Below are 27,779 nucleotides of genomic sequence, written 5' to 3' on the forward strand. Positions count from 1 at the left end.
CTGGCAGCGGTTCCAGGTGGTTGTATAACACCGGCTCAACAATGCTTGTACAGCATTAGCAGGGATTAAGCCTGCACTTGTTACACAAGCCAGAGCCACATGATCTAAATGACATACCCTGCCTCTCAAACAATTTTCATCAGAAGTTTCAAATGAAGAGAAGAGAACAAAAGGAAATGAAGAGAAAATTCAGAGATTCCCTCATAGTTCTTCAGGGTGAGGGAATATATATTTTCAGTAGTATAGTTATGCGGAGAAAATATACAAATGAAAGGTGAAGAAAACAAGGGGAAAACACATTAAGTTATGGATGAAAATAAACTGCTGAATCCAGAGAGGACAGTGAGACTGATCAGCTCTGATCAGACAACGGTGGTCCTCACTGTGCCCCTCAAATTCTGTTCTTACCCACAGTTGCTAGGAATTGCCAGGACAGCACTGCCAACACTGACCTCAAATCTGTGGAACCGGAGGATCCCAAGGTAGGCAGGTCTGCATTTCTTTTCTCTTTTGATGGAAGCAAAACAGCATTTCATCCTTCTAAAGTAGTGTGAACCTTTCAGGCCATGTACCATCTCAGCTATCATAAAACCAAGCTTAACTGAACTAGAGAAAAAACATAGGGTGTGCAGAAAATGAATGCCTGCCTAGCACATATAGAAGCTGTAGTTCTACAAGGGTTCCTGAGGATGTTGGACGCGTAGTTTAGTTATAAACTTTCTCCACCCTTGACTCTAACCCAGCAGCCAGAGCAGGTGGTGTGGACTTGTATCCCAACTGACCCCTTCCCCTTCGCCCCGGGACAGTCCCGAGGGTGACAAACAATGTCCTCAGCACGTTAAGGTTTCATGCCAGAGGTCTTCAAGGAGGCTGAACCCGCCAGAGGAGATTGCCTCCAGACATGGAACACTGGCTGCTTCATGCACAGGAGTGAAAAAGGCAGTATTTACCTGCTGAAATAGTTGGAGTTTATTTATTTATCATGGCATGTAAAGTCTTTGTTGTGTAATGAGAGCTCCATTTTGTGCCACTTGCAGCATGCATAGAAAAGGAAATATTATTTCCATAAAGAGGTTGTAACCTGGAAAGGCAGGGCAGAAACACATACACAAACAAGGGAGTTTCCAATGTTCATACTTAAAAAAAAAAAAACAAAACATTTTAAAAATCAGTCATTCATAACTTGCTGTTATTACTTCATCAGGTATTCAAGAAATTTGTTAAAACTCATTTTCATCTTAATAATATTGCAAACTAAATACACAGCAAACATTAAAAATGTCAGAGGTGTAGCTATGATTCTTGATGTTTACTATGTGGTAGTTTAAGTATCGTTTGTCATTTAAAGAAGAAAAAAATAGGAAAAAACAGTAAGTTCAGTCAGAACACAGTGTTCAGAAATATAGGCAGGAAATGAGGATTCACAATAACTACCAGTGAAGAGCTTCATATTTTCAGTCATTTGTCTTTTATCTGGGGAGAGAGTTTTCAGCAACACATTGTCACTCACTTTTGGCAAAGGAGAAGTCATTATAGTGTACTTGTATTTCAATACATGAAAAGATAGAGTCTTTAAAACATCTAAAATACTCATGTTAGCTGTTACTCATGCCAGTGAACCTTAAGGAAAATTTGTGTTCCTTGGGATACTCTGTCCTGAACAGTATTTTCAACATTTATAAATGCAGAATCACAATTAGAGGGTTGTTCTAAATTATAATCTGGATTTTCCAAAAATAAAACCTACCCAAACCTCTCCCATGCTGGTTTCACTCGCAGGCCTCTCTTTGGCAGCGGTTCCCTTCACTTAACTCCGGCTGCCTCTGAGGTTGGTTCCAGATTCTTTTCAATCCAATCAAGAAAATTTGAAATAAGAGAACAGTGTTAGAGTACAGTTTACTAATTTATAAAAGACCAGAAAAACTGAAGAAATAATAGCAGAGGCTACAAAAAAGAATAATAAATAAAAAAATACATTACTGGAGAAATAGTCTTTTTCCCATTGCTACTCTGAAGTCACACACATGTATGTTTTTGCACTAAAACCCCTTAAAACTATTGACTTTTCTATCTTTTCAGATTTGGATTTGTCATTGGGTGTTTGCAGATTACATGGAACACAAACCTTCTAAACAACCTCTTTTGGTTTATATACATTAATTGTTCCTGCTGTCAGCCAGAGGGAGATGTATCACCAGTAGGATAATATATAAAGCTAAGTGCTGACTTGCCAAGGAGCGTAGAATAATATTCTGATTTTTATAACACCTTTTCCCTAAGGCCCACAAGATGCTTTATAAGTAAGATTGAATTAAGCTTGTCAGCACTCTGTATGGGAAGTAAATATTTCTTTCTTTATGTTGAAGAAGGGAAACTGAGGCATTAATATTGAGTCCTCAGCAAAGCATTTAGCTGCATGCTTTCAAGTCCTTTAAACTTTTCACATGATTTAATTAAGCATGTGCTCAAGTGTTTTACTGGAATACTGCCTAAAAAAGATGCTACAGCCACGCTGCCAATTTAGTCTGCAGCTGGGAAAACACCACGAGTTCCCCATCACTCACTCTTTAACAAGAACTTTTTTTAATCTGCTGGTTTTCCTTAAAATAAGATCACATCTTTCAAGTCTCATCTGCGTGGTACATTGTCACTTGAGCCTGGATGAGTCCTGGGAGGTGACAACCCAGCAGGAAACCTGGTCTGCAAGGACACCAACCCCTGCGACTCTGCCACCTGTCAGTGTGCTGCAATGGAGAAATGCAGTTTACTGTTCCACAGTTTGATGTTCAGAGTGCCAGTATGCGCTGTGTTCATTAAGCACATTGATGTGAAATTCTTCAACACTTCAGTATACAGTGGTATTTCTAGTTTGTGAACATTTTTGATGATTCAGGTTTCTGTCTCTGGTTAAACCCCATGCAGCAGGACGCTGAACACAGCTCAGCTCTGTTTAGATCTAATCACAGACCTGCCCCGACTTCCCACCGCAGCTCACAGGCGGCCATCATGTCTCAAACCTACTCTTTGGTGTTTCTCTTCAATCCTGTTTCCCCCAGATCTGCCTAGCTTACCTCAGATCACACAGACGTACCTTTCCATTTCCAGTTTGGCTGTTGAAGTTTCAAACATGATTGTAGGTTTTAGTTAGGGCTGGTAGTAAGCTGGAGGGCTCATGGCAGCTGACAACTCTCCGAGGAGTGACATACCCACTCCATACCTATCCACATGGCACTTCTGAGCTGAAATCCTTACAAAACTGGCAGTAAACCTACATAAGTACCGTGTATGCTCTATTTGCTCTCCCTTTCCGAAGGGATCTGATGGCTATTTGCGGGCAGCCTGGTGGGATTGTGGAGATGCTGCAGTTTACAGCTATGAACAGCAGGCTCAGGAATGGCTACACTTGCGTAGGAAGGAGGTAGCTGCTGGTCTGTTTAGGCCAGTTTGAACATGAGTGGGAGTCCTAAGGCCCTCGGATTGCAGGACACAGCAGCCACTGATGTCACTGACTCTGTAGCTCAGTTCATCGGTGTGTGTCCAGGCAGTTCTCATTAGACACTGGATGTCAGACCCTCCTCCAGATGTGCCCTTCAACTAGCCATATTATTGCAATGTTGAACACATGCGCCCAGGCCTCCTCTCAGAGTTTGGCAGGCTGCAGTCCCCGCTGGGGTGCCCAGCTGTGTCAGTGCAGGCAGGGAGGGCAGGGCCACCCCCTTCCTGCACCCCTGGACTGTGCGTGCTGCTGCTCCCAGCACCCTGACAGCCAGTGCCAAGAACTGGGGGACTCTTTCTGGAGAGCCCAGAGGGATGGCTTTTCAGGCAGGCCTTCTGCAAGTAGCCAGCATCAGCTTCCCATATAACATTTCTCTGGTCCTAGAAATTCCTAGAAACCTCTGCCCAAGCTGGGGCCTTATTCTGCTGGCACACACAGGGCTGTCATGGCCCCAAAGGACCGCCTGTCTGTGGTGCACCTCTGAAGGACCCGCACTCCCTCAGCGGTCCCTGCCTGGACCAGAGACAGCATTTTTCATGCAAGATGTGGTGAAGCTACAGCAAACAACGTGTGAGCCACCCCCGGGCTCCCAAATGAACACTGAGCTTAAGAAGGGACCAACCCAGCAGAGGAATACATAAGCTCATGTTCCTGAGCCGAGGGAACCTATCCCTACATGAAAGCTGAGGATCTCCTCCAGCATTTCAGATGCTCTGTTATTCTGTTCCTCATCACATCAATATCTGTACTAACAGCCAAATAAAGTGAACTTGTTTCTGTCCCTTATTGCACATGACTTCCTGCAATTTAGTGTTTGCCAAGTGAGTCACAATGTAAAAAATATAAGTGAAACATAAGAAAGGAGCAATCTAAAGCACTTCTAAGGTCAAGTACTGTGAAAAAGCAGGACTGTATCCTCTTCAGGGATTTTATATTTGTTTTTAATGCATATCCTCATACTGATGACCCTGATAATCCTCCTCAAGCCTGACATGGAAACAACCCTTTTAAACTAATATATAGATAATAGATCATTACTAACATTATATAGACTCTAATTAAAAAGATAAGGAACATATATTTTCTCTTAGTTGTGAATGACACTACTTGTGAGCTAATTGCTATAGGTAGGCAGGCCTCCTTTAGAAGTGAGTGGAGCTGAAAAAGCCACCACCACCCAGCCGATGCAAAGCCCACTAAAGCGAGTTGAAAGTCTGACTGGTTGCAGTCAGCCTTGCACTGGCCACTGATTTCCCCCTCCAGAGGTGCATGCAGACCTCCACGACTTGAGAAAACTATTACTAGTCCCAAATGTTAATATCATTAAGTGAACCCTCAAAACTTATGGCACTGATTTTTAATTAAAACAAAAAAAAATTATAGCTGGTAGAATTTGACATGTCTTATGTGCCTTCTGGTTCTTAAGGTTTTAGGAATTACCATCATGACATTTTCTTCTGATTTTCACAATAAACATGACAGCTCAAAGCATCCTCACAAGTGAAAGTTACAGTTCTCACTTGTGTGCTTGTAGCTGGTGAGGCTTTAGGAAAAAGCTAGGTTTTGTGAGATTTTTGGTAAAACTGGGAGCAGGCACTCACATAAATCAGACAAGCTGCTCCTGGAAGCATCCAAAAAAATCTTCCACAGAGCAGGACAGGTCTGAGAACAGACCAAGGGCTGGGGTCAACCCAGCACCTCATAGGCTTGTTCTTCAGCCAGGCTTGTAAACTCATTGCAAAAGGCTTCATATCTGAATCGGAGGCATTTGGATCATACTAGCTGTATTAAGAGAAGCCTGCTAAAACATCTGATCCACATCCAACCCCTTTTCCAAGCTTGCTGGCAGAGCTGGGGCTGTGGTTACAGCCCATCCCTTGCATCTTCCGCTTGTGATTCACCGCCTGTCCGACCCGCTGACAGAGGGATGCTGCCCTAGCTGTGCCCCTGACCCAGCAGAGCCATCTCCTCCACGCAGCCCTTTGCCTTCCCCTTCCTGGGGGGAGCAGGCGGCGGGCGGGGAAGCGGGGCTGGTAGGTGGACCCGTTCCTGGGACAGGGGCCCAGCCGCAGCCCCCCAGCAGCTGCCGGGCTGCCATCGCCCTTTGCATCCCCGAGCACAGAAGCCATAGCTGTTTGGGGGCTGCTGTTTGCAGCTCTGTAGCACCTTCCGAGCAGGGGGCCTGGCTCCCACCCGCTCCCAGCACCCCCCAGCACAGTATTATTATAGATAGTAAGAAGAAATTCTACCCCAGCCGAAACCAGGACACCTTTACTAAGAAATGGCTTTAAGCCGAGTCATCTCCAGCCTGGCTGCAAGGGGCTGGATGGGGGCAGAGAGGAGCCCAGTGCTTGCATGCCCTTTCCCACCTGCCAAGGGCCAGATCCACAGCCCAGCAAAGCCCTGAGAGCTCCTTCTTGGGCACAGAGATTCAGGCTCCTTCTGCAGTTGTTCTGCCTAACTCCAGCAGGAATCGGGTCCCAAAGTGTCTCACCTCTCCTTGGTACTCTGAATATTTGTGCTTTCCCCCTGCTGTCTTTACTCTTTCTACCTCCATTGTTACCTGCACCTCCTCATCTGCATGTTCCTATTTAAAATAAATAGGCAAAGTCTCCCTGCACCTTTGCAAAGCACAGGGGTGAGGTCTACACCAAAAGGGAAGATGATGACTTTTCCTTCTCATGTAAAGGAACACTTTCAGCCATATTTTCCCTTTGCACTTTCATCCAGAATATTTCCTAAGCAGATTTCTTGTCTTGTTTACTCACTTTGGGAATCCAGTGATCCAGACACGTTGGGTAACTGGAGAAATCAGGCCTGCTGGTAACTCCACACTGCCTTACCACAACATACAGTTCTCTAAGGACAAGGGGACAGACCACCAGAAACCACTTGTACGTCAGGCAACCCAATCCTGGCTCTCAGAGGAGGTCCTGAGGAGCCCCCGAGATTGCGATGCCCTAATGATGAACCAGAGACTTGGGGTGCTGACTCCATATACTTTTCAGGGCAACACTAACCCCCCGCATGCACTATTCTGCAAAAATCCAAATACTTTTACTCTACATATCCACTCCCTAACAGGAGCGCCTGGGCCCCGCAGCTCAGGCATGTGCTGGCAGAGGGGCACAGACAGGCCGGCGAAGGCGACGCGTTGCCCCCAGGCACCCCGAGCCCTCGCCAGCCGGGCAGCCACGTGCACCCCGAGGCGCCTGCCCGCTCCCGGCATGGCCGGGCTCTGCCGGGGTTTGCCCTTTCCAGGCTGCTGAGCTCGGCAGTGGAAACGGCTGGTGCTTTCCAATGTGAATCACAACGGCTCATTTTCTATTTTCAGTGACTGCTAAGAATATGACAAATTTTCTCTTATTCCTGTGAATCCAGCAACCACACAGTCTTTCACTACCATAAACAGTAAAGAAATGTCCAATCCAGGATTTAAATTAGATCCAGGAAACCTCTGCTGTCTTTTCCCGTATAAAAGAGGTTTTTAAAATAAAAAGCTGTTTGAATGTGGTTTTACAGTCCCAAACTGCAGTTCTAAGTCTGTCATTAGGAGAAGTGTCAAATATCATGGAGGTTTGTTTAAAAGGGATTTACTGAAGCTACTTGTATTTTGGTAATACACTTACACATTTTATAAGGAGTCGGAGGTCAAAGTGCAGGCAAAGACCTATGTGGAGCCAGGATTTGTCCCAGTGGGTCAAGGCAAAAGGGTTGCAGTGAGGCAGGAGGGGGGTCCTTTTGGGCTGCAGGCAGAGCTCTGCCCCTGCCCACCCCAGCTGCTGCCCCAGCAAACAGCAGAGGATTGAGGAGGGCTTGGGGGTTTGGTAATACAACCTGGCTCATCTGGTTTGAACCCTTCACTTTACCTCATTTGGAAAGCCTTCCCTCTGCAGATTTTGATCTGTACACTTTGCAATAAGGCTGGGAGGTGTGATACATTTTGGGGCAGTACAGCAATACTGCAATACTGCAATACTGCAATACAGCAAAACTGCCCCTCAGACTCAAGGCTCGAGGTTCTGGTCTTTTTGCCCCCTTTCCCCTGACACCCTGGGATGTTTCCCAGTGTGTGGCATTGCTATTCATCCTGTGTGGCACACTTAAGTGTGCACTGAGCTGCTGAGGTTGTTATACTTTGTGAAATCAGCACAGAAAAGCCCCCCCAAATCCACATGAATGATGTCTGCAGAAGGCTGAGGGAAAGGACGACTGAGCAGACAACCTGTGACAAACCAAAGGTCCTTGATAACCATCAGACACACCTCTCTGCTACCTGTTAGGGGCAGGACTGCTCCCAAGGCTGAGCCCACATCCTCCTCTTTAGCTGTAGGGCAGACAGACAAGGCGGACAGGAGCACACAAGGCAGCATCGAGGCCATCCTGGCTGCAGAGGACATGGAAGAGCATGAAGAGACCACACAGCAGAAATAGCCCTGGACACATCAGAGTTGGAAGGAATAGCAGCTGCTTGGGTTTCGCCTAGAGAATGCAGCTGCAAAGCTGCAGCTGCTACCAGGCAGTGTTAAAAACCCAGAGATAGGAGCAGTGCAGTTGTGGTAATGGAAGATCTTGCACGCAGGAGGATGCTTACGTATAAGTATGCCATAATCAAGGTCTTCATATCTGTACTTCCCATGTATAATCAGAGATTAAGTCCATCCAGGGGGAAAAGGTTAAGAAACTGCAACCAGTGATATATAAGAGGTCAGATCTCACTCGACAGTATTTGGGAAAAGGATTGGCATTAGTACATAGATGTGGTGACCAGACAAGCATGTAGTGAGCACTCCCTCTGCAATGCTGTCACACCAACACTCAGAAAAAAAGGCAGACTTTGTCTTCTCCTAGCCTTAGTAAGGGAAAGATTGTGCAAATAATCTGTGGAGCACTGGCAACGAGTGCAGCTGCAGCCAGCCCGGGAAAGGAAGTCTAGGTGCTGAGAGCCCACCCTTACTGCTTCACTGAGAGCTATTCAGAAGCATACTAGGGACTAACACAGGCCCCAGGTACAGCGTGGGCCAGGCAGGGAGCACGACCCTCAGTGGCTGCATGAAGTGAAAACCACTTTTGGGGCACAGCCCTTTGTGGTGTCCGGTCTCGTCCATCTGGGTAGGAGACAGCCATGGGGCAACAAGTCAGTTCTGCTGGCTGGCTGCTACTACTTCATCTTCCTTTTAATATTTCTTTTCTTTCTGTTGGTGATGTGTGAACTTTTTTTCTCAGAGGGAAAATAAAAGGTGGTCAGCAAGCTGGGGAACCTTCAAGACTTCTCCTTCCCACTGCACCAGCAAGCTCCTTTGCAGTTCCCTTAGCAAAAAATCTGCTTTGTCTAAATAGATGCTGCCTTACCCCTAGTTTGGAAAAACGGGGACTTCTGCTGACTTACACTTGCTAAACCTGAGACTGAAATAATACTGCAGATTGTTCTGGCTGCTTTCATGTTCCTGCAAATCATGTAATGTTTTGTCAACACAGTAAATCAGAAAACCTTACTATTGTGCATGTTCATCTGAACTAGTGCTCGCCTGACAGCAGCACTTGTTCTCATTCTTTGAGAAACCTTTGCAAACCAATGATTTTCTTGTAACATTTTTCCAATACACTCTTGGATATTTTAATTACTTTATTTGATACTAAAACTGTCTGACAAGTGATTGGAAAAGAAGAGTTAAGCAATATTATCCAAAATCTATATTAAAATAGCAAATTCCTTTGCAGTCTCCAAAGCACTTGGTGACAATCTAAGGCTTTTGGAGCCTATGTAGCACTGTGTGCTTGTTCCTACATGGAATTTCCATAATTCCTCAATCAATTACCTGGAAAAAGCAGCCATTTTAATCAAAACCCTAAGGGTAGATGAAATCATGAGAAAACATGAGCTTTATTGCAATGGATATTGACTGTAACTCATTAAGATGTTAAGGTATTGACATCCCCTTTGATGAGAAAAATGTCTGATAGCGAGTGTACATAACTGTGTTACAGAGAATGCCGGTATCAACACATCATAATGAGTAACTAATGATGTCTGTGGCCTAACGAGGTGATTAAAGCAGTATCCTTTGATCTATGTCACTGACTTGATTTAATGCCATGCCGAGATTGAATCTCCGTGCACCACTGGGGAGATTCAAGTAATTTGAGTAATTCACTAGCCTTGTCCTCACATCACTGGGGATATTTGTGATGAACACAGTTGCTTCCATAGCCAAGTCACCCCGGGAGGCACACGCTGCCAGGGGAGAGGCCACCGGTCCCTGCCTGCCGGCAGCCCCTTGCAGGAGTCTTGCTGCTGTGGGGCAGGGGTCTCACACAGCCTCCTGCCATGGCCACGAGCCTTCCTTTACTTCACAGTCCCTGCTCCTTACAGACCACCACTAGCGAGTTTTGGAAGTGTCCTCTGCCAAGAGAAGCTCCTAAGATTCTTTGCTACTTTTCACCCAACCCTTTCGTACCAGGCACATCAGGGAAAGTCACGCTACCTGAACCACGGGGCTTTGTGCCTGGCACAGGCTAAATACCTTGTTCAGACCACTGTGCTTGTCCAGCAGGCAAAAAGCTTAAGTGCCAGTTCACTGGGACAGAAACAAGAGTGCCAGGCGCCCAAGCCTGCAGGTGACACCAGAGGCATAAAAGCTTTAACCATGGTCACAAAGTGGTGTAGCCTGGCTGCTGGCTACCAGTTTATATCCTGCTGCCACTTTCAAACATCCAAAAGCCTTTTCACCCTTACCATGGGGAGGACTTGTTAACCCTTTCATGTACATCACAGCAGCTCTTTCAAGCAGCCCTGCCTACCTGTACAGACAGACCTTGGCTAAGTGGTGTTGCTCTGGGGGCACTTTTGCTAAGTTTTGGGTTGTATTTTGCTCATGAGGATACCAGAACAAAAGAGTGGCCAACCTCAGTCTGTGTGACCAGAGGGGACAGCTGTGGGTGCCCGGGGCAGAGTACGCAGGGCGGTGTGGTGGTAGCACTCCTCAGTGCCCTGCCCACTGCCAACCGTTTTCAGTTGAGATCCTGAGCTGCATGTGGTTTAGGTGTTAGCAGTCACTGTGGAGTTCGCTTGCATTAAATGTTTATATTTGGCATTGCAGTAGTTCTGCTTAATGAAGTTGATAACGAGGATTAATTTTCCATCCCAATCATCTTTAATATTAAGTGATAATTAATACCAAAAGCATAACTGAGAATCAAATTTTGGGCACCTCCCTTGGGCAGGTAATTATTTTCCTTGCTGAATAGACCATTTTTAACAAAGGGCTTCTTCCTGTACATGAATAACGGTGCTCTGGCTCCCAGGTGCATGGGTGTGATGCTGCCGTCCCCATCCAAGCAGCAATTGTTTCCCAGGGAGAATAAGGGTGAGCTGCCCCAGCACAGGGGCTGGGCACTTCACAGCCTCCTCTCACCCCAGCAGTGCTCATAGTGCCCTAAGGGGGAGCAAATTGCTCAGGGCTTATCCTGGGGCTGCCCCAGTCTGCAGACAGCCTCAGCACTGCCACCACTCTGCACTAGCAGGGGACCTCCCTGCCATGCCATAGAGGTGGTCCCTGCTGCGGGTCCTGGCCCTGCAGGCAGCACATCCCTCCACCTCTGTCCCCTGCCTCATCAGCCCCCCTCCTTTAGGCTTTTAGCACTTACCTTTAATTTGTAACACTGACAGCAGCACTGCCCATCCCACGTGGGGCACCTGAGCCACCACCATCCTGCACATGCAAACACAAAGCCATGAAGAGCTTAAATCTGAGCACAAAGCTGCCCATATTTCCCCCCCGAACACACCAGACCCCCTCACCTGGCAAAGCCCCTCTGGATAAAGGAGCAGGGCCCACCTCGGGCAGCCCTTGTTGGCCTTGGTTAATCACATGCAAATGAGCTGCAGCTGCTGCATCACCTGTGCTGCCCCTGCTGCCACCAAGAGTGGCCTCATGCCACGTAGGGTGGAAGGAAGCAGCACCCTGGCACTGCTGCTGCCTTTTCTCTTCCTGTGCTGGAGAGCTGTTTCCCTCTACTCTGCTCGCTGTTGCTGTTCCTGCTTCTGCTAGTGATCAGAAAATGATGTTTCTGAAGCTCATTTTGATGCTTGGGTTTTGGGCACCTGTGGTAAGCCCAGCTGGCTCCCCTGAGCACACTGAGATAAAGGGTGCACACAGCAGAGTTATATTTAGCTCCAATATAAATATAAAAATCTAATATAATGAAGTTACTGGGAAGCTGTGCAGGCTCCTGGGCACCCCGGCCACCCCTGCTGCTGGCAGCCTGGGCCAGGCAGCTGGGGTGCCCAAGGACATGGGGCAGTAGCCACGGTGTGGGATGGGGACATCCCAGGGGCTACCCTCCAGTGTCTGGAGTCAGGGAGATTAATGACTGAAATGACTCACCTGAGAAGGAAATATGGGATGGGAGGTGTAGAGAGAGGTCACAGTGAGGGGACCTGCTGCAGCTGCGCCAGGCTTCGTCTGGGTGCTGCCAGCCATCCCCCCGGCCTGTGGGATGGGAACCTCCGAGATGGTCCTTGCAGCTGCCTGATGGGCTTCAACCCCTGTGACAGCTCCAGATTATTTTTTATAGAGAAAGCATTTTGCTGTGTCCTTGGAAGTGTTTTTCTCTTCTGGGTGAGGTGCTGCACACTTCAGGGTATGCTGGAGCCCTCATTTGCACCACGGCCCTGGCCAGCAGCATCCCACAGAGCTACTGACCAGAGTCAGAGCTGAGTTATCCCAGGCCTGGCCAGTATGATGCTGTGGAGAGCAAATCCCACGGGCTCTCCTTCTGGGGCTGGAGGACATTTCTGTCTTCCCATCTCCCCTTTGCCTTTGTTCTTGCCCTGGACGTGAGTTGCTGGTAATGCTTTGGTTTCTGGTGTGGTCTTGGCGATACGAAGCCCGAGGGGAGCCCTCCAAATGGCTGCACTCAGTGGCTCTCTTGGTTTAGCAGTATAAAGAAATTGCACATCAGGGCCCAGGCTGCAGGCGCTTCCAGAGATAAAATATTGTCAGTAGAGTCCAGACCATCCATCAGAATAAATGTAGCTGATGCCATGATTTATGGGACAAAGATGAAGGTTTAATCCTCCTCTCAGCAGTGCAACCTGATTTGCCACAAAACCCTGTTAAATTTTGTGGCACACGCTTCATCACTTCATTAGGAGATAGAGAGAAAATGGTTCAATGCATTGCTGAATCTTTTACAGCCAGGGACTCTCCTCCCACCACTCCCGAGTGATGGGTAATCTCTCTGATCAGATCCCCGGGAAAAGACCCCGTGGGATTACAGAGCGCGGAGGCATTAACAACAGTGACAGGAAAGGAATACAATATCCCTTTAAACAATTAAATATTGATCCTGCGGGCCTGAGGTGGACTCCATCACACAAAAGGAAACACCTCTGCAAATTAGTTTGGTGACATCCATACCCTTAGACGATATAAAGGAAACCCAGATTATTTGCTTCGCTTATTTTCTTAATGTTTTTCCCCTCAATTAGAGAAATGCATCTGCTACGAACCACACTCGCCTTTCGGACACCCAGCACTCGCTTCCCCCGGAGCCCACCCCGCTGGGCACCGTGGCGGGGGCCTGGGGGGCCGTGGGCAGGTGTGGGGCTGTTTGCAGGGGGTGGGGGGCTGCAGGCCTCAGCACGGGTGGAGGGAAGAAGACACAGCACCGTGAAGCCCGAGGTGCCCTTTCGTGTCCCCTTCTGTGGGTGTCCCCCCCGTGACACAGCTGAACTCTGCCCGTCCCATGGGAGAGCTGGGGCTCACCCGCCGCCCTCACTCAGCCTGGTGCCTTGTGGCTGCACGTGGAGAAACAAAAGAAGGCAAGAAATATCTAAATTTAAAGTGCTGGAAAACCCAACCTTTTATTTACTACATTTTTGTGACTACATAAACGCTGAAACATTGTAACGCTGAAACATTGTAACACTGAAAAGCATGATGACATCATCACTTGCTTTTTTTTTCTTTTTTTTCTTTTTCTTTTTTTTTTTTTTTGCTTAGCAAACACAGCAGATGATATTGCACGGCATAAAGTGAGAACAGTAGCAAAGCTTAAAAAAAGTAACTTAAGGAAATCTTAACGCAGTACAGGAGATACTCATAACCAAACGAGAATAATGCCTAGCGCATTACACTTGTCGCTACACACAAAAATACAGAAGAAGAAGCGCTTGACTAAGAGAGAGATTGAGGAAATATTAGCAATCAACCGTAATTAGGTACAATAATCACTTAGTCTGAAATGCAGATGCAACGCATAAACTACTACTGCTTCCTAATGGGCAAACTAAAAATGACAGCAAAGTTGTCTTTTATCAAAATCTTCTCTTAGTTTTCCTTTTTTTTTTTTTTTTCCTTTTTTTTTTTTTTTTTTTTTTTGGTTTTGTTTCATTGCTCTGGAAGAACTCCCTCTTGCTCTTGGAAGATTTCCTACCTCTACGGATGTGGGACCTGTGATTGTCTCTGGCGCCCTCTTTGCGCGGTGGCGGAGGAGGCGGCGCGGAGCCGGGGGGGCCGGGGGGGCCGGGGGGGGCCGAGGCTCCGGCTCGGCTGGGACTGGACTGCGGGCAGGGGCTTATGGAGACGGCTACCAAAGCAAGGAAAAGGCAATGCTGTAAGGTTTATTTGCGCGTAACACTGTCGTTCGGATCAGGCTGCAAAACTAACGCGGTTCCACAGTGGGGATGCAAGAAACGCAGAACAGACCGTGAAAACTCAAACTATGGGAACAGGAAAAGAAACCGTGTCTTCCTCAGTACAGTTCTGTCCAGTGCTCGATGGCTCATGTTGGATTCGTAGACTAATACTTTGTCTCCCCCCTCCACGTGAAGCGTAACTCATTGCACGGCATTAGTTTATGTATTAAAAGCAGACATTTAGCCAACGCTTACCAACAGACCATTAAATGATCCTGCATTTCAGAGCGTCTTTATTGCCCCGTTTCAATACTTGAAGTATAAAAATGTACCTAGAAAGTGTAACTTCTGACCAAAAGCTCAAACCCTGCCCTTGTCCTTCCCTCCCTCAATCCCTCCGCTATCCCCCCAAAGGAAAACAAGGTACACCTGGAGCTCAGCTACTGGGCGGGGAAAGGAAATATTTACAGCCATCACAAACCATGTCAGTACACAACATTTAGTTGAAACAGAATCTATTCTTTATGTAAAATAAAATACAGGTGAGTGGCATCCTATTTTCTGTGCCATGATGCCATCATCAGCTTTGCAGAATTATCATTGTCATTACTTTTTTTTTTTTTTTTTTTTTTTTTTTTTTTTTTTTTTTTTTTGCTTTTCAACTCAAAACTGCTTTTTCCTCCCTTGAGCTGCGGGGGGCGGCCGGGGGCGGGCACAGGGCCCAGCCCCCCCGAGGGATGCTGCGCAGGTCCCCCCCTGCACGCCCGCAGCTGGGCACCGCGGTTCTGCCGCGGTCCCTGAGCCTGGATGCGGCCGCAGCTCCCGGGGGCCGTGGCTGCGCCCCGTGGGCCCTGGCTGGAGAGCAAGTGACACGGCGGTGGCCCACGGGTGGCCCAAGCCTTCGAGCGCTCTCCGAGCTGGGCTGGCCACTCCGTCCCACCACCCGCCGCCCCTCGGCCGTCCCCTGCGTGTCCCGGGGAGGAGAACCCCCGCGGTACTCGGGGGGCTGGCGAAGGCCCTTCCATGAGCAAGGTTTCCAAATTCCAGTTAGCTTTTCTCCCAAGGCTTATGCCCGCTACTTGCGCTACCCGTGCGAATGGCGAAGGAAAACAAAAACTCAGCAAAGTCTCTCACAAATGCCAGTGCTTTTAAACATTAAACGACTTAAATTCTTTGGATGTGTGGGTCTCACCCACAAAACAACCTTTCTAGAAAAAGACAAATAAATTAAAGGAAAAAACACACTAATAATGCCTTTCTGCTTTCTAAGTGACAAAAGTACTACCTTGAAACACTCATTTTGGCATGTACAAGTTGGGGGGAAGGGAGGCCCGGGGGGGTAACCTGGCAGTGTTTGTAACACGGGTGGAAGTGCATGCCAAGACAAGGCTGAAGATACACCCTGCAGTCAAGAGAAGCACTCTCCTTCAGTTCATCTCAGCATCAAGAATGAAAAGATTGTAACATAAAGCTTTGGCCGTTTTTGAATCTACTATATACATTTTTTTTTTTAAACTACATAGTCATAAATTAAAGCAGTGATTAAATAAGCGTATACAAAATGTAATTAAATTAAAAATCACAGCACATTATAGAGAAAAAATAGGAACCATTTATCACAGCAGAGAATATTTTTTTTTTTTACCCTGTGAAAAGAACATTGACTAGCAAACGCAAAGCATCCCAGTTGAAACAGAAGAAATCAAAGCCATGTTTCCCTTCTTGCATTCATTGCAAACAGCGATCTATACCCACTTTGAAACATTCCCAGGAATAAGATCTTCCTTGAGTATAACAGAGAAGTTCTGCCAAAAAAAGAAAAAAAAGAGGAAACCCAAACCCAAACCAAACAATATAAAAGGAATATACAAACAACACAACCCCTACAAAATAAATAAGAATTATAAAGCTTTTTTTAAGTAACCTTAACAATTATCAAACTAGTAAGTTCTGCCTTATCACATAGACTCTCTATACAACATAACCCTAAAGATTTATTACTATGAGGTATTTGGAGGAATTGGTAAAAGCGATGCACGGCCTGTCTGGGCTGAGGGACTCAAGCTGCTTTGGGGGAAAGAAGAGGGAACCTTTGGTTTGTCAGCAAGAAAGTGGAAAAAAACATTTTCCTTTGGTATCAAAGAAAGTTTCATTGCATGGTTGCACGGCAAAAAGCACCACGGTGAAGAATTATTCCTTTTTTCATTAGTGGCCCTTCTAACAGGCTGAGGTATTCAAAGAGTATAAGGTGAGAGATAAAGAGGTCAACAGCGGTTTAACACTTTGGTTCAAGCAAGGCACTCGTCCTATGAGTTTACAAAGTTTGCAACATGTTTGCCTAGAGCTTTATTATTATTATTATTATTATCATTATTATTATTATCCTTATCATCGTCAGTAGTAGCAGTTGTAGCAAGAGAAGTATTCGTAAGGTTATTAGCATTACCATTAAGAATGAAGACAAGGTTACACACTGAGTGAAGGTGAGGAAGAGGAATTGGGAGGGACGGGGGTAAGAAGAAGGATGAGTTCCCTTTCCAGACCGAGGCCGTGCATGAAAAATCTTTGGTATTCTTTGGTATCATCAATGTGATTAAAATCACCAATGGAAATCGAGTGAGGTAGCGTCTTTGGTTCACACTATAAATAGTAGATCTTTACACACTTTTTTTTCTTTTTTTTTTTTTTTTTTTTTTTTTTTAACACGTGGAAGTAGCTATTCCTTACCTTTTGCTTCTTTGTCTTTAGCAAATAGTTACCAAATGTATTGTAAAGCTAACCACACCACAATAATAAACCAGGAGGCTAAGCAAAGTCTCAAAATTAGCCCCTGGGCCTTTGAATGCACCCAAACGCAGCGAGATAGAAAAGGGTAAGTGCTTTCTCTTTGTTTGCTAAATGCATAGTTTTCATCCTTATGTACAAAGGAGGAGGAAGAGGAGGAGGATAGGAGGAAGAGTAGTAGAAAGAAGGACCATTTTTCGGGGTAAAAATGTCTTGTTTACAACTCAGGTGAGGAGAGGTGTCCTAAGACTCTTTGGTATAAGCTCAGCGGTGTTTCCGAGCCCCCTGGGCAGCGGCAGCCCCCCCAGGCAGTGCCCGCAGCCACCGCGGCCTTATCCTGAAATCCCTCTCAGGAGAAGAGCAGTGCCCGTGGGCAGCCCTGGGACGGTCCCGTGCCGGGGCACCCCCGGCCGCTCTGGCTGCTGGGGAATTTGCTTCTGGCATCGGTCGGAGCAGGAGCAAATTCTCAAGCGAAAGCCCCGTTGCTGGCTCGCTCGCTCTTGGGTTTGCTTTACCTGAGTAAGGAGAGGAGGCTGAGGCCCCTGGAAAGCAATGCGGGGGCTAGCGAAGTGGTATGGGACGGTCTGAATGATTTTTTGTTGGTTTTTTTTTGTTGTTTTTTTTTGTATTTTTTCCTGGAAAGCTAATAATGCCATTTACAATGGGGATGGATGTGGACAGTTCACCTCTTGGCCAGCCTCCCCTCGTGGGTCACTGCGGTCAGGTTTGGATGCAGCCTATGAGCCGAATGCGCGTTCCTAATGCCCTCTCGCCCGTGGAGTCACCTTTGACTGAAGCCCCATCTCCCGATGCTCCCAAACTGTTTTAGGTTCTGCTCCCTCTCCTAACCCTTCCTGGCAGATTTTTAGGTTCTTTTTTTTTGAATTTGACACTAATTTCCGTTTTGTCAGGCATGAAGTGAACCGAAAGACGAACCCTAACACGACAGCGACAGGCTTTCCTGTGTCCTGTCGAGCGCAGCGTTAGGACGGAGCTCCCCTGCGAGGATGCCCTGCTGAGGAACGGCCAGGGAGCACCGGGTAACCTGTCCACGCTTCAGCCGGTGTGGCCGGGCAGTCTGCTCAGAGGTAAAACAGCTTTACAGGTAGAATGAGCAGGTCCATCATTATTTGCTTCATGTTTTGAAAGGAATTAAAGAAAAGTGTGTTCTTTGCCTATTTGGAGTATGAGGTGCATATTGCTTATGGGAAGAGTGGTTTTGTTCCTAATGGCTTTTATAAAAAAACCAAAAGGCCTATATATACTTAAACAGAGATGTAAAAAAAAAACCAAAACACTTAAAATCTGTAACTTGTGCATCAGTTTTAGTGTGTGTGGATATATGTGTGTGCATGTATACATACATACACCCCATAAAAATGTGTGTGCGTGTATATAGACACAGACCTATTCAGGGGCTTGCATGTGTGTGTATCAGAGATCCTGAAATTGCATATTGGGTGCAAATTTAATGCTGGTATGAAAGTTCTCTTTGGTTTCAGCAAGTAGTCTCTCAAGACAATTCAATGGAAATACTAAAAAATGCGGCAATGTACTTTGAATTTCCCTGCATTTTTAAATTCTCAAGTTTTAAATAAATAAGGCTTTCTTTTCTAAATTATAGGTACGTTAAAAAGCAGTGTTTTGCTGGAAAAAAACTAAAACATTAGTTATCTCTGTCCTTTATTAACCTTACACTAATGAGACTGCATTCATAAGATACTTTATATGTGAGCTTATTAATGTCTCCATGTCAATTTTGTCTCTGTGGGGATGGAGCACTTTAAAAGAAAGCTTGCTAAAATTTAAGGTAACCTAGAGATTCAAAAAACCTCACAGATTAGATTACATTTTCATAGACAATTGCTTTGTCAGTGTTAAAGTGGGTTTAACATACGGAAACGTGGAGAAATATTCAGTGCCAAAAATCTTGGGTTTATTTCACTTTATTTTAATAAAGAGGTATTTCCGCTGTATTCTAAACACTTACTGGAAATTAACTGTATACCCTGAACCTTGACTAGACCCTGTCCTCTTGGGAAATAATTGGTGCTACAAAGTCACGTAACTTTGGTGTCACTACTATTTTGAATGGGCTTCATCCCAAAAAACAGTATCTGCTATTGTTGATAGTGGTTGGATTCTAGTTTACCTTGAATTTTCCTTTACCTCTTTTTTTTTTTCATTTTTTTTTTTAAAAAGGGTGTAAGTAAGATTACCTATTTCTAATCCTTGCATTGGGCATATACCTGCATATTTGGTTATTTTGGAATTTAATATACCTAGCAGAATTATTAGAGTAATTTGAAACACCAGTTAGAAACCTAACAGGCACATGTATGGTTTTTAAAGTCTATTTTCCCCTTACACTAAAATTTAATACGCAGATGTTGCACGCTTTTCTTTTTAATTTTATCAGAGTAGGAATGGGATGGTTTCTCTTCTATGGGTCTGTTAGCAACAGAGCATTTAAAGCTTTTCAGCTACAAACTTTAAACTATTTCATGCATTATCGTGATTAATAGATGAGCAAGAAAGAATGCGCAGGACAGAAGCTCAGCCTGCTACACACAGATACAACACCACAAAACATCAGGCTGTATTGGTATCATGGGAATTTTGCTACTGACTTCAGAGGCACCACGATTCGGCCTTCCAAAAGCACTACTGGAGCTCCTGTTGGAGCTCTTCCCACCAACATTAACTGATGTTGTATCACTGTTGTCAATAGGAAAAGACCACGAGCCTTCAAAGCTATTGCTATTCCTTTGCCTAGTAAAGTCAATAGGTAAAAAAAGCTCACCAATGTCAATGAGTATTGATCAGATGCTGAGCCCTGTGGTTTTACATTTCGCAATTCTTTTCATTTTTGCATACAAAATGCCTCAGGTCCCCTGTTTGCAGGCTAGGTGGCAGAGCTGAGCTGTATTTATATACAGCGCACGGTTTGCAAAGAGCGTTGTTCAACGGCTTCCAGCAATATCAGCCTGGGAGAGCATAGTAAGGGGATGCAGGCACAGTAGCTACCACACGATCTTACACGTGGCTGTAACGGCCCCTTTTTTTCGCTCCCGTTGAAGTCAGCAACAAAAAGGCTTACTGACTTCAATGGAAGCAGCGTCCCACTATCAGTACCTGTGCTCTGACAGGGGCTGTGATCTCCTCGGATGACATTCTTTCTTGCCAATCGTGGAAAGAAACAACAATGTGGTTTTACTAATTGCAAATAACAGTCTTGATTACAAGTTTTATGTGTTATACAGTTAGATTAGTTTATACCTATAACTCTACATAGTATTTTGTGTAAAAATAGCTTTGGAATATTAAAATCATTGCAATAAAATACCTGCAATATAATTATTAAATGTGTTCTTTGGTAGCTAGTCGATTTTTTTTAATGGATGGAATAGTTTTCCTTTTTTAAATCTGAACATTCCTTAACAAACAAAGAGAATGCACTGGTTTAGGTACCATTCAAATTTCTTCGCCTAGTTTGAACTTGTTTCCAGGCATCGCACCGGCTAAGTTCAAACCACGAAACAGCAAAAATCACACTACCGTTCAAATGAATTCAGATGACTCCACGTTTTGTCGGTCGTGCCATGGCACAACCCTCTCTGAAGACCAGCTCTGACTAAGTCCCTAACCACCGGCGTGTACGCAGTACGGACGCACTATACACCTTCATGGCAATTGCTGTGGAAATGAAGAGCCATATCTGAAGAGATGTCCGTTCAATGACAAGAAATCACTATGCTCCAAACAACTAAACAGCCAAGTACGGTGAAGATGATCATGGGTGAAGGTGTAAGACCGGTGGTCTGTTTCTCTCTCTTCATGTTCCATTTAATTTCCTCCACTTCTCTTTCTTCTTCCTCTCTATTTTTTGCAAGTCGTCATCCTACTAAAGTGTGTGTCTTAGAACAAAGTCATAATGCAGGTGAAATAAGTCTTTGGTTTCTTTGGACTTATAAATAACATTTTTTCAAATAGTTCTAAGTATAAACCTGCTATCTTGAGGTCCTGGTCTGTCTTTATTTATTTATTTATTTATTTATTTATTTTTAAAGCTTTTCCACCGAGGTTTAGTTCGTGGTTATTCCTTCATGCTTTGGTACAAGTGCTTGATGAAGAAGATGAGTTGCCTGAATTGGAGCTGCCCTCGTCTTGCCACTTATCCAGACTCCTCCTCCGTGCATTCATGAAAAAGTTGCTGACGGTGCTCAGCTCCAACCCGAGCTGCTGGGAAATGGTGATTTGTAATTCTTTGGACGGACGCTTATTTTCCTTGAATATTGCATGTAGAGTTCGACGCTGGACATCCGTGAAGACCAACCGAGGCTTTTTGGGTGTATTCCCTCTATCCTTCCCGTGCTCTTGTTCTTTCCTCTTGCATGCTGCAAGAAAGGGGAGGATGGTTAGAGAGGGCTGGCAGAGGAGTGCGCAGGCACGCAGTGCAGGACAGACTAGGATAGTTCCTGCTAACTTCCAAATTTGGAGAAGATGTGTGACATTTAATTTTCTAACTTATTGAAAACTATACAAAATATAAGGAATAGAAGTTAGAAAATACATTTTTTTGTCATCAGTTAAAACTCAACAAATGCTATTACTGAGAGCTTGTATTTTGATAACACCCATTAGGGCTTGGAGTTTAACTGTGTAGTATTCCTAGAAGGTAGAGCGGAAATTCAGTGAGGTCTAAAGTCAACATTGCCCACCTTTTTTACCCTCTTTATTTGTTGTCAATCCATTCCTATAGCCTTTTATGGGCTGAGAAATAAGAAACTGGGAGAAACCAGGATTCAACTACAGTCTTACTGGCCAGATGATTATGTATTCTGAACAAAATGAACCATGTTTTGACGTAAAGAACAATGGTATATTAAATCTTGCTTTACAGAGTATCACCTATCTATCATCCCTTCTTTCCCTTTCAGAACATTATTTTGCTCTACATTATTAAAGGACGCTTGCAATTTGAAGTCTGCCTTGCAGATCACCTGCCAGTCAGGATCTGAAGGGATGGGAAGGCGACTCCCGGTTCCCCCCTCCTCTACTCCTGCCAGCCTTTGACTGTCTGCCAGCTCATCTTGTTAGCATTTCCCTAAGATAAAGGTTTGCTTGGGAGGACAGATTGTTCTGTCTCACTTTCAAAGAGTCTGAAGTTGTCTGTTTCCCCTTTTTTCTCTAACAATGTCCTTTAACGCTGATTTAGAGATGTATTTCTGAAGGTAATATGGATGTTCTGTCTATGTGCCTGTCTAGTCCTGATTTCTGTGGAGATCAGTGCTGATTATATGAAGAATTTTGTGCAGTCTCCACCTATTCCACACTTATTGGAATAAACCCAGCAAATTATTTTTCAGAAGGTCCTTTCTACGTCTTTTATTGCTACCGAGAGCCAGCCTTGGCATGAGGGTTTAGTCGCTCGAGGGAGGTATAAAAATAGTCATCCACCTTTTGTACTTGGAGAAATAGCAACTGCACAGATCAGACAGCAAGATGCAGGAGATGCAAAGGCACCTTCTGCTGGCCCGGGCAGGCAGGGACCAAGACACCGGCGTCTCAGCCCCATCTGAGGAGAAGCTTTTGAAGAGCTCCCTAAGAATATATATTCCAGCCATACATTCTTTCCTGAGCAATGACACATCAATCAAATGGACTGGGATGCCAAACTCATACCTTCTACAGTTATTTTTATCTGAAAACCTTTGAAGAGTGCTTTGAAGTTACATCCTGACCTCTAAAACACTGTGAAGCTTCTGGGCTGAAAAACAGGTTTCCTCATGCAAGTGAACACCCACTGAAGACAAGCTGCCAAATTCACCGTGCAGATCAGTGCCTATTGAAATAATTCTGCATCCCCATTGAAAGCCAACACTGAGAACTCAAGGGATAAAAATACTTTTGCATGAATAGTCTGTTATTTACTGACAAATATTAGGAATGAGGAGCAAAGAAGATATCAACAGCATCTCAGTCTTTTATACATGTCTAGTCATTTGACAATCTGAAGTTGCCATGAAAGCAGCCTCAGAAGCTCCACTCTGTATCAACCTGAGCCTCCAGCTCTGGCTCTGCCCCTGCTCACGGGCTCATGCAGAAAAGGAGACAAACCAAACCCAGGTAATGTTTGATGTGCCTAACACTTAATTTCTGCTCATGCTGCTTTACACCTTCCTTTTTCAAAGACTACACAAATTCCAGCTTTCACCTGGATACTCTGTCCAGATCATTGTTTGTCACAAAATCGTGACAACAGAAATAGCATGATCTGAGTTAGCACTGTGCGATGCTTGAGTGGGAATCATCACATCACAAATGACAGCCGCAGCAGTAGATACAAAGCTAGTGCAAGTAGTGTTGTAAACCTCTGGGGTTTCAATCACAAACTAGTACATGAGTTCTCTGAAATCATAGAGAATAACCAAAAAACAACTGTCTATTGTGAAACTAACTTGCTTAACATGTAGTTTTCCTGAGCTTGTGCTCATCTCCTGAAATGTAATGTTCCTGAATAACCATTTCCTTAGACTATGACCCAAGAGCTACAACATACCTTGTTCTTCAACTTCAGTTGTATCATAGACCTCATAGTTACTGTTAGTAACAGCACAGAGGTAAGAAAAAAGTACTCATTGCTGGGTAAGTCCTGTCCAGTCTATGATACAAAGAAGCCAATTTTAGTATTTTGCGACTAAAACTGCATTTCAGCCAAGCCCATCAGAAGGTGAGTGTTGAGGTTCCCATGGTGTTCCCTGGAGAAGCTGGGAGCCATCCCTTCCTCCTGCAGGCCAGCGTGGTCTTTATTTTTTTAACAAACTATCATGCAGCATTATTGGTTTCCTAAGGCTTTGTCCACAACAGTGGGAACAGGTGAAGATGTGCTGTAGTTTAGCCGATGAAATAAGACAGTTCTCATCCTCACGTCCAAGTTGGAGTTCTTCTACTTTGAATTAAGGACTAGTGATGTATTGGTTCAGAGAGAGCGAGACACTGACTCAGTTGCAATTTGGGACTTTATCTGAGACACAAAGACCCACACAACAGGCTCAGTCCTCGCTGGGCACGGCCCGGCCCAGCAGGTAAAACTGGGGTAGCCGTTGCCCCGAGGAGAGCAGCCCAGCCAAGCCCAGTTTGGCCTCTGGGTCTTCCTGTAGCCCCAGTGCCTGCCGAGCTGCACACTGGTCCTGTCTCTGTCCAGTGTTGCTGGCAGAGCCTTTTTGCACATGGGGGAAACTGGGAACACCTTCAAAATCCAGGTAATTTTCAAGCAATGCCAAAGTTGTTTCCTTTTCAGCTCTACTCCCATTAGCATTCGCCAGAGGAAGATTGAGGGCAAAAACTTTCCAATATGCTTAACTGTCCAAAGAGCCCTTGCACACAGTACTGCCAGGCCTTGGGTTGTGAGCAGCAGGGTTGGATACCACCTCTCATCTTCTGCCTTGTCCAGACTCAGGAATATTAATAGCACTTAAAAATAAATAATGGTGATAATGAAAAACCGTAATAGGGTTTCCTTACGATCGTTTTCCCTGCACTGGAGCCAATCAATTTTAATAATAAATTGTAGCTTTCATCTTGCCAGAGAACAAATGTACACCACGGGATAAAATCTGCTCCAACATGAGAGTCTACCCAGAGCCGGCACAGAGCCGGGCCAGCTCACAGTGCGAGGGCTGGCAGAGCGGGGCCGTGCAGCCCGGTGCCAGCAGCCTGCGCTCAGCCCAGGCCACGCTCAGGCAGAGCGGCTGCGCCTGCTCGGGCCGGCTGCTCCCCAAAGCAAAGCAAGGGTGGCCACTAAAGTCAGAGACTCCAGAGACACCGGCTGAAACCTTTTCTGGGAAAATACCAGAGCCTGTCTTCAAAACCATTTGTCACACGCCTTCATCTGGACTTTATTTTATGTAGCGGAAGATAATAGAAATCATTTACACTGATGTCCTTCATGTGCCCCTGCCCGAGCGCACTGTAAGCGACCCTCTCCCGCAGTACAGGTGCTTTGTGGGGTGTTGTGCTCCCCAGAGGCGTGCACCCCTCCCATGGCATGCCTGCTTGCACGCTGCCCTCACTCCCCACTGCTGACAGCCGTACTCTTTGTCTCTGGGCAGCCTCAGCCGAGCGATGCTCCCGGTGATGCCTTTTGAAAAAGCCTTAAGAAAGCCTAGCTAAGAAAAAAGCAAAGCAGAGGATAGATAAAGAAAGAGTCACTCTGACTCTGGCAACTCACGTGCAGATATGACAGCGGACAGTGTAATATTATTAGTACCAGAAGGAGCCTTATAAATCCACTGCTGAACTTTGGCCTCTTCCAGTCACTTCCATCTTCCTCTGCCCCGAGCAACAGATATTTTTGACACTTGCAATTCTCCTGATACCGTCCATCAATCTATTTTTGTCTCCCTTTGTTCCTGCTAAGTTGCCCAAGGGATTTGGCCGAGTTAACTTGCCAAACCTTGTATGGTCTGTACCTCTCACTGAGGCCTGGTTGCCTGTGCGTGGTGCAGAACGGGGGTCTCACCACTGCAGCTCCACCACCTATTGCCGCTTTTCTGCGGCGCCCAGCCGGCCCAGCTACGAGCTGCACAGTGGGATCAGTCCTGTTCTGCCGCAGGTGAAGCAGGATCATGTCCCCTGTGGAAACGCACTAATTGCATCTTTAGGTTGAGATAGCGAAGAGGATATTACGCCCACCTGTGATGTGAACTACATTGTTCTGTCAGTTTAAAAGTCAAGATTACAGTAAGCTCAGGTGTTAACCGTGACGCTTGATCTAGTCTTTCATCCCTAGAGGGTGGATCTCTTTTTAAAATCTAAAGAAAAAGCCCTGATTACCATAAATCAATTTTCAGGACCACTTGGTATGTACACATGTGCCTAGCTGCATCTGTCAAACATGAATTTTCCTTTCTAAAAAACAGAAGCAAAGAACGAAACCAGTATTACTCTCAATAAACCTGCTTTCTGCTGGTTTGTTTTGGGCACGTAATAAAATACCACTACAAGTTCTGATGGCTGCTTTTCTGGGAAACTGGCACTGGAGCAGAGGGATAGACAACAGAAAATCCTACCTGGCCAAACCCCATGCCAAGCCCCATGGCTAGCTGTGAAGGCAGATGACCACTCTCACTGTGAGAGGCATTGCTCAGCTCGTGGCTCACCACGTTGCCGTCGCTGAGCACGCGCTCTCAGACACAGGATGGAGAAGTGGCAGATGATGAGGAAGAAGAAGGTGGATTTATGGGGTTTCAGGCCTGGCACCGAGGGATCTGTGCCCTTACACGCACACTGACAGGCTGAGGCAGCGGCCGTGTGCTCCAAAGGGTCACACCGCTCACCAGCTGCCCACAGCAGTTCCCATAGCTCCAGGACAGGCACACACAATGGCCACGATCAGGTTTTTGACCAAAAAAGAGGCTAGAAAGGGAGGAGGGGCACAGGGCAGCAGGAGAGGAGCATGCCTGCCCAAGCTCACAGCAACAGCACAGCATTACAGCTCCTCTTGGAAGGGAAGGGCACAGTCCCACCAGAGCCTTGGCATGAGTCTTCTCACCCCATGGAGGAGGAAGCCAAGACACACAGTGAGTCTCTGCTTACAGGGAGCCCTTTTTCCCTCTGTTTGTACCCAGAGCAGGTCCAGACCAGTAACAGGGACACACACACATGATAACATCTCCAGCCATGCGGAATTCAGAGTCTGGTTGACATGGAGGGGAAACCTTGTGCTGGCCACCAGCGATGGGACATGGGGCCTTTCACCCTGAGGTGACAGGTCACATTTCCAGCTCTGGCCCAGGTCACTGCTGACCTGGTCACAAGCCATTATTATTTGATGGCCATCGAGTGTCCTGTACAAGATGAGGCAGTGGCCTTGGTTCAGGTCCCCATGAACAAGTTCACACCACACTAATTTCCATCACATTTGACACATTATTTGACACCAATTAGTGCCATGGCTGGAACGTTGAGCTGGACGCTACAGACAGAAGGAATCTGTAGGAACCCATTTTGTAGCTGGAATGTTCATTCTGGGGAACAAAGGGGATTGGGGATCTCTCATGACAGTGGACTCAGCTCTGTCTTGCCTGAGGAGGCACTTTCTGGTTGATCACATCAGAAAGTAAACTCAGCACTGAGCTCTGGGGTCTTCACCATCACCCTCATTGGACTGTTTTAGTTTTGAGGACCGTCTCACCCTTACTATTCATGAGCATTATATTTGCTTCAGACAGGTAGGAGAGAAAAACAAGTGCCTTATGCTTCTCTCAAAGACTCCAGTTGAGATTCCCAGGAAAGAAATGGGGTGTTTACTAGCCAACAGCTTTGTTGCTGTGGGTTCAGAGCAGTCACCCTTCCCGTGAGTGGGAAAACCCTGAGAAATGATGCATCCCAGCTCGAAGAAGTGCCGACAAAAGCCCTGCATTTCTGCATGTGCCATAGGAGGGGTAAGAGACATAATTGAGACTGACTTGAGAGAGTTCTCAAAAGTTTTGTGATGATCATTTTTTTGCCCTCTTCTTGCAAAGCTTAGTCTTTTAGCCATCCCAACCTCAACTGTACAGGACATTTCTTAAGAGACATAGAAAACTCTTTCAGAATTCTCTCCTTATATGTATTTTCTAATCTCTATCATGTCAAGTCTATAAAGGCTGGGACCTGCCTCAGTTACAGTCTGAACTGTGCATGCTAAGACCCTGGGAATCTCTTTGTAAAGCACCTGCTTCTAGTTTCAAAACATCGCAAAGTATCCAATAACATTTTTAGAGTGAAAACTCTTCACTTCTCCTCACTGGCTAGAGAACATCCTAGAGGATATTCTTTCAAAGGAGGCTCTACCTTTGGGTGGAAAAGACA

At 45.7% G+C, this 27,779-nt stretch overlaps 1 protein-coding gene and 1 long non-coding RNA gene across 3 annotated transcripts in view; one reads left to right on the plus strand and one right to left on the minus strand.

Annotated features, from left to right (window-relative positions):
* Positions 1-110: 110 nt before the first annotated feature.
* Positions 111-17,943, plus strand: LOC116959154. 2 transcript variants are annotated; one of them, XR_004405690.2, is made up of 3 exons: positions 111-216; positions 415-482; positions 17,834-17,943. It is a non-coding gene; the product is annotated as an uncharacterized LOC116959154 (long non-coding RNA). The 2 variants fall into 2 exon arrangements; XR_004405691.2 differs by lacking the exon at positions 17,834-17,943 and adding an exon at positions 8,723-8,802.
* The window catches only part of ONECUT1 (one cut homeobox 1), a 22,891-nt gene continuing 9,907 nt past the window's right edge, over positions 14,796-27,779 (minus strand). Inside the window, exon 2 of the mRNA XM_032983039.2 lies at positions 14,796-21,319. Coding sequence (XP_032838930.2) covers positions 21,027-21,319 — 293 coding nt within the window. The 3' untranslated portion in view covers positions 14,796-21,026. The remainder of the gene's footprint in view (positions 21,320-27,779) is intronic.

The sequence above is a fragment of the Tyto alba genome, unplaced genomic scaffold (assembly GCF_018691265.1).
Source record: "Tyto alba isolate M040663 unplaced genomic scaffold, T.alba_DEE_v4.0 Super-Scaffold_41, whole genome shotgun sequence".
NCBI lineage: Eukaryota > Metazoa > Chordata > Aves > Strigiformes > Tytonidae > Tyto > Tyto alba.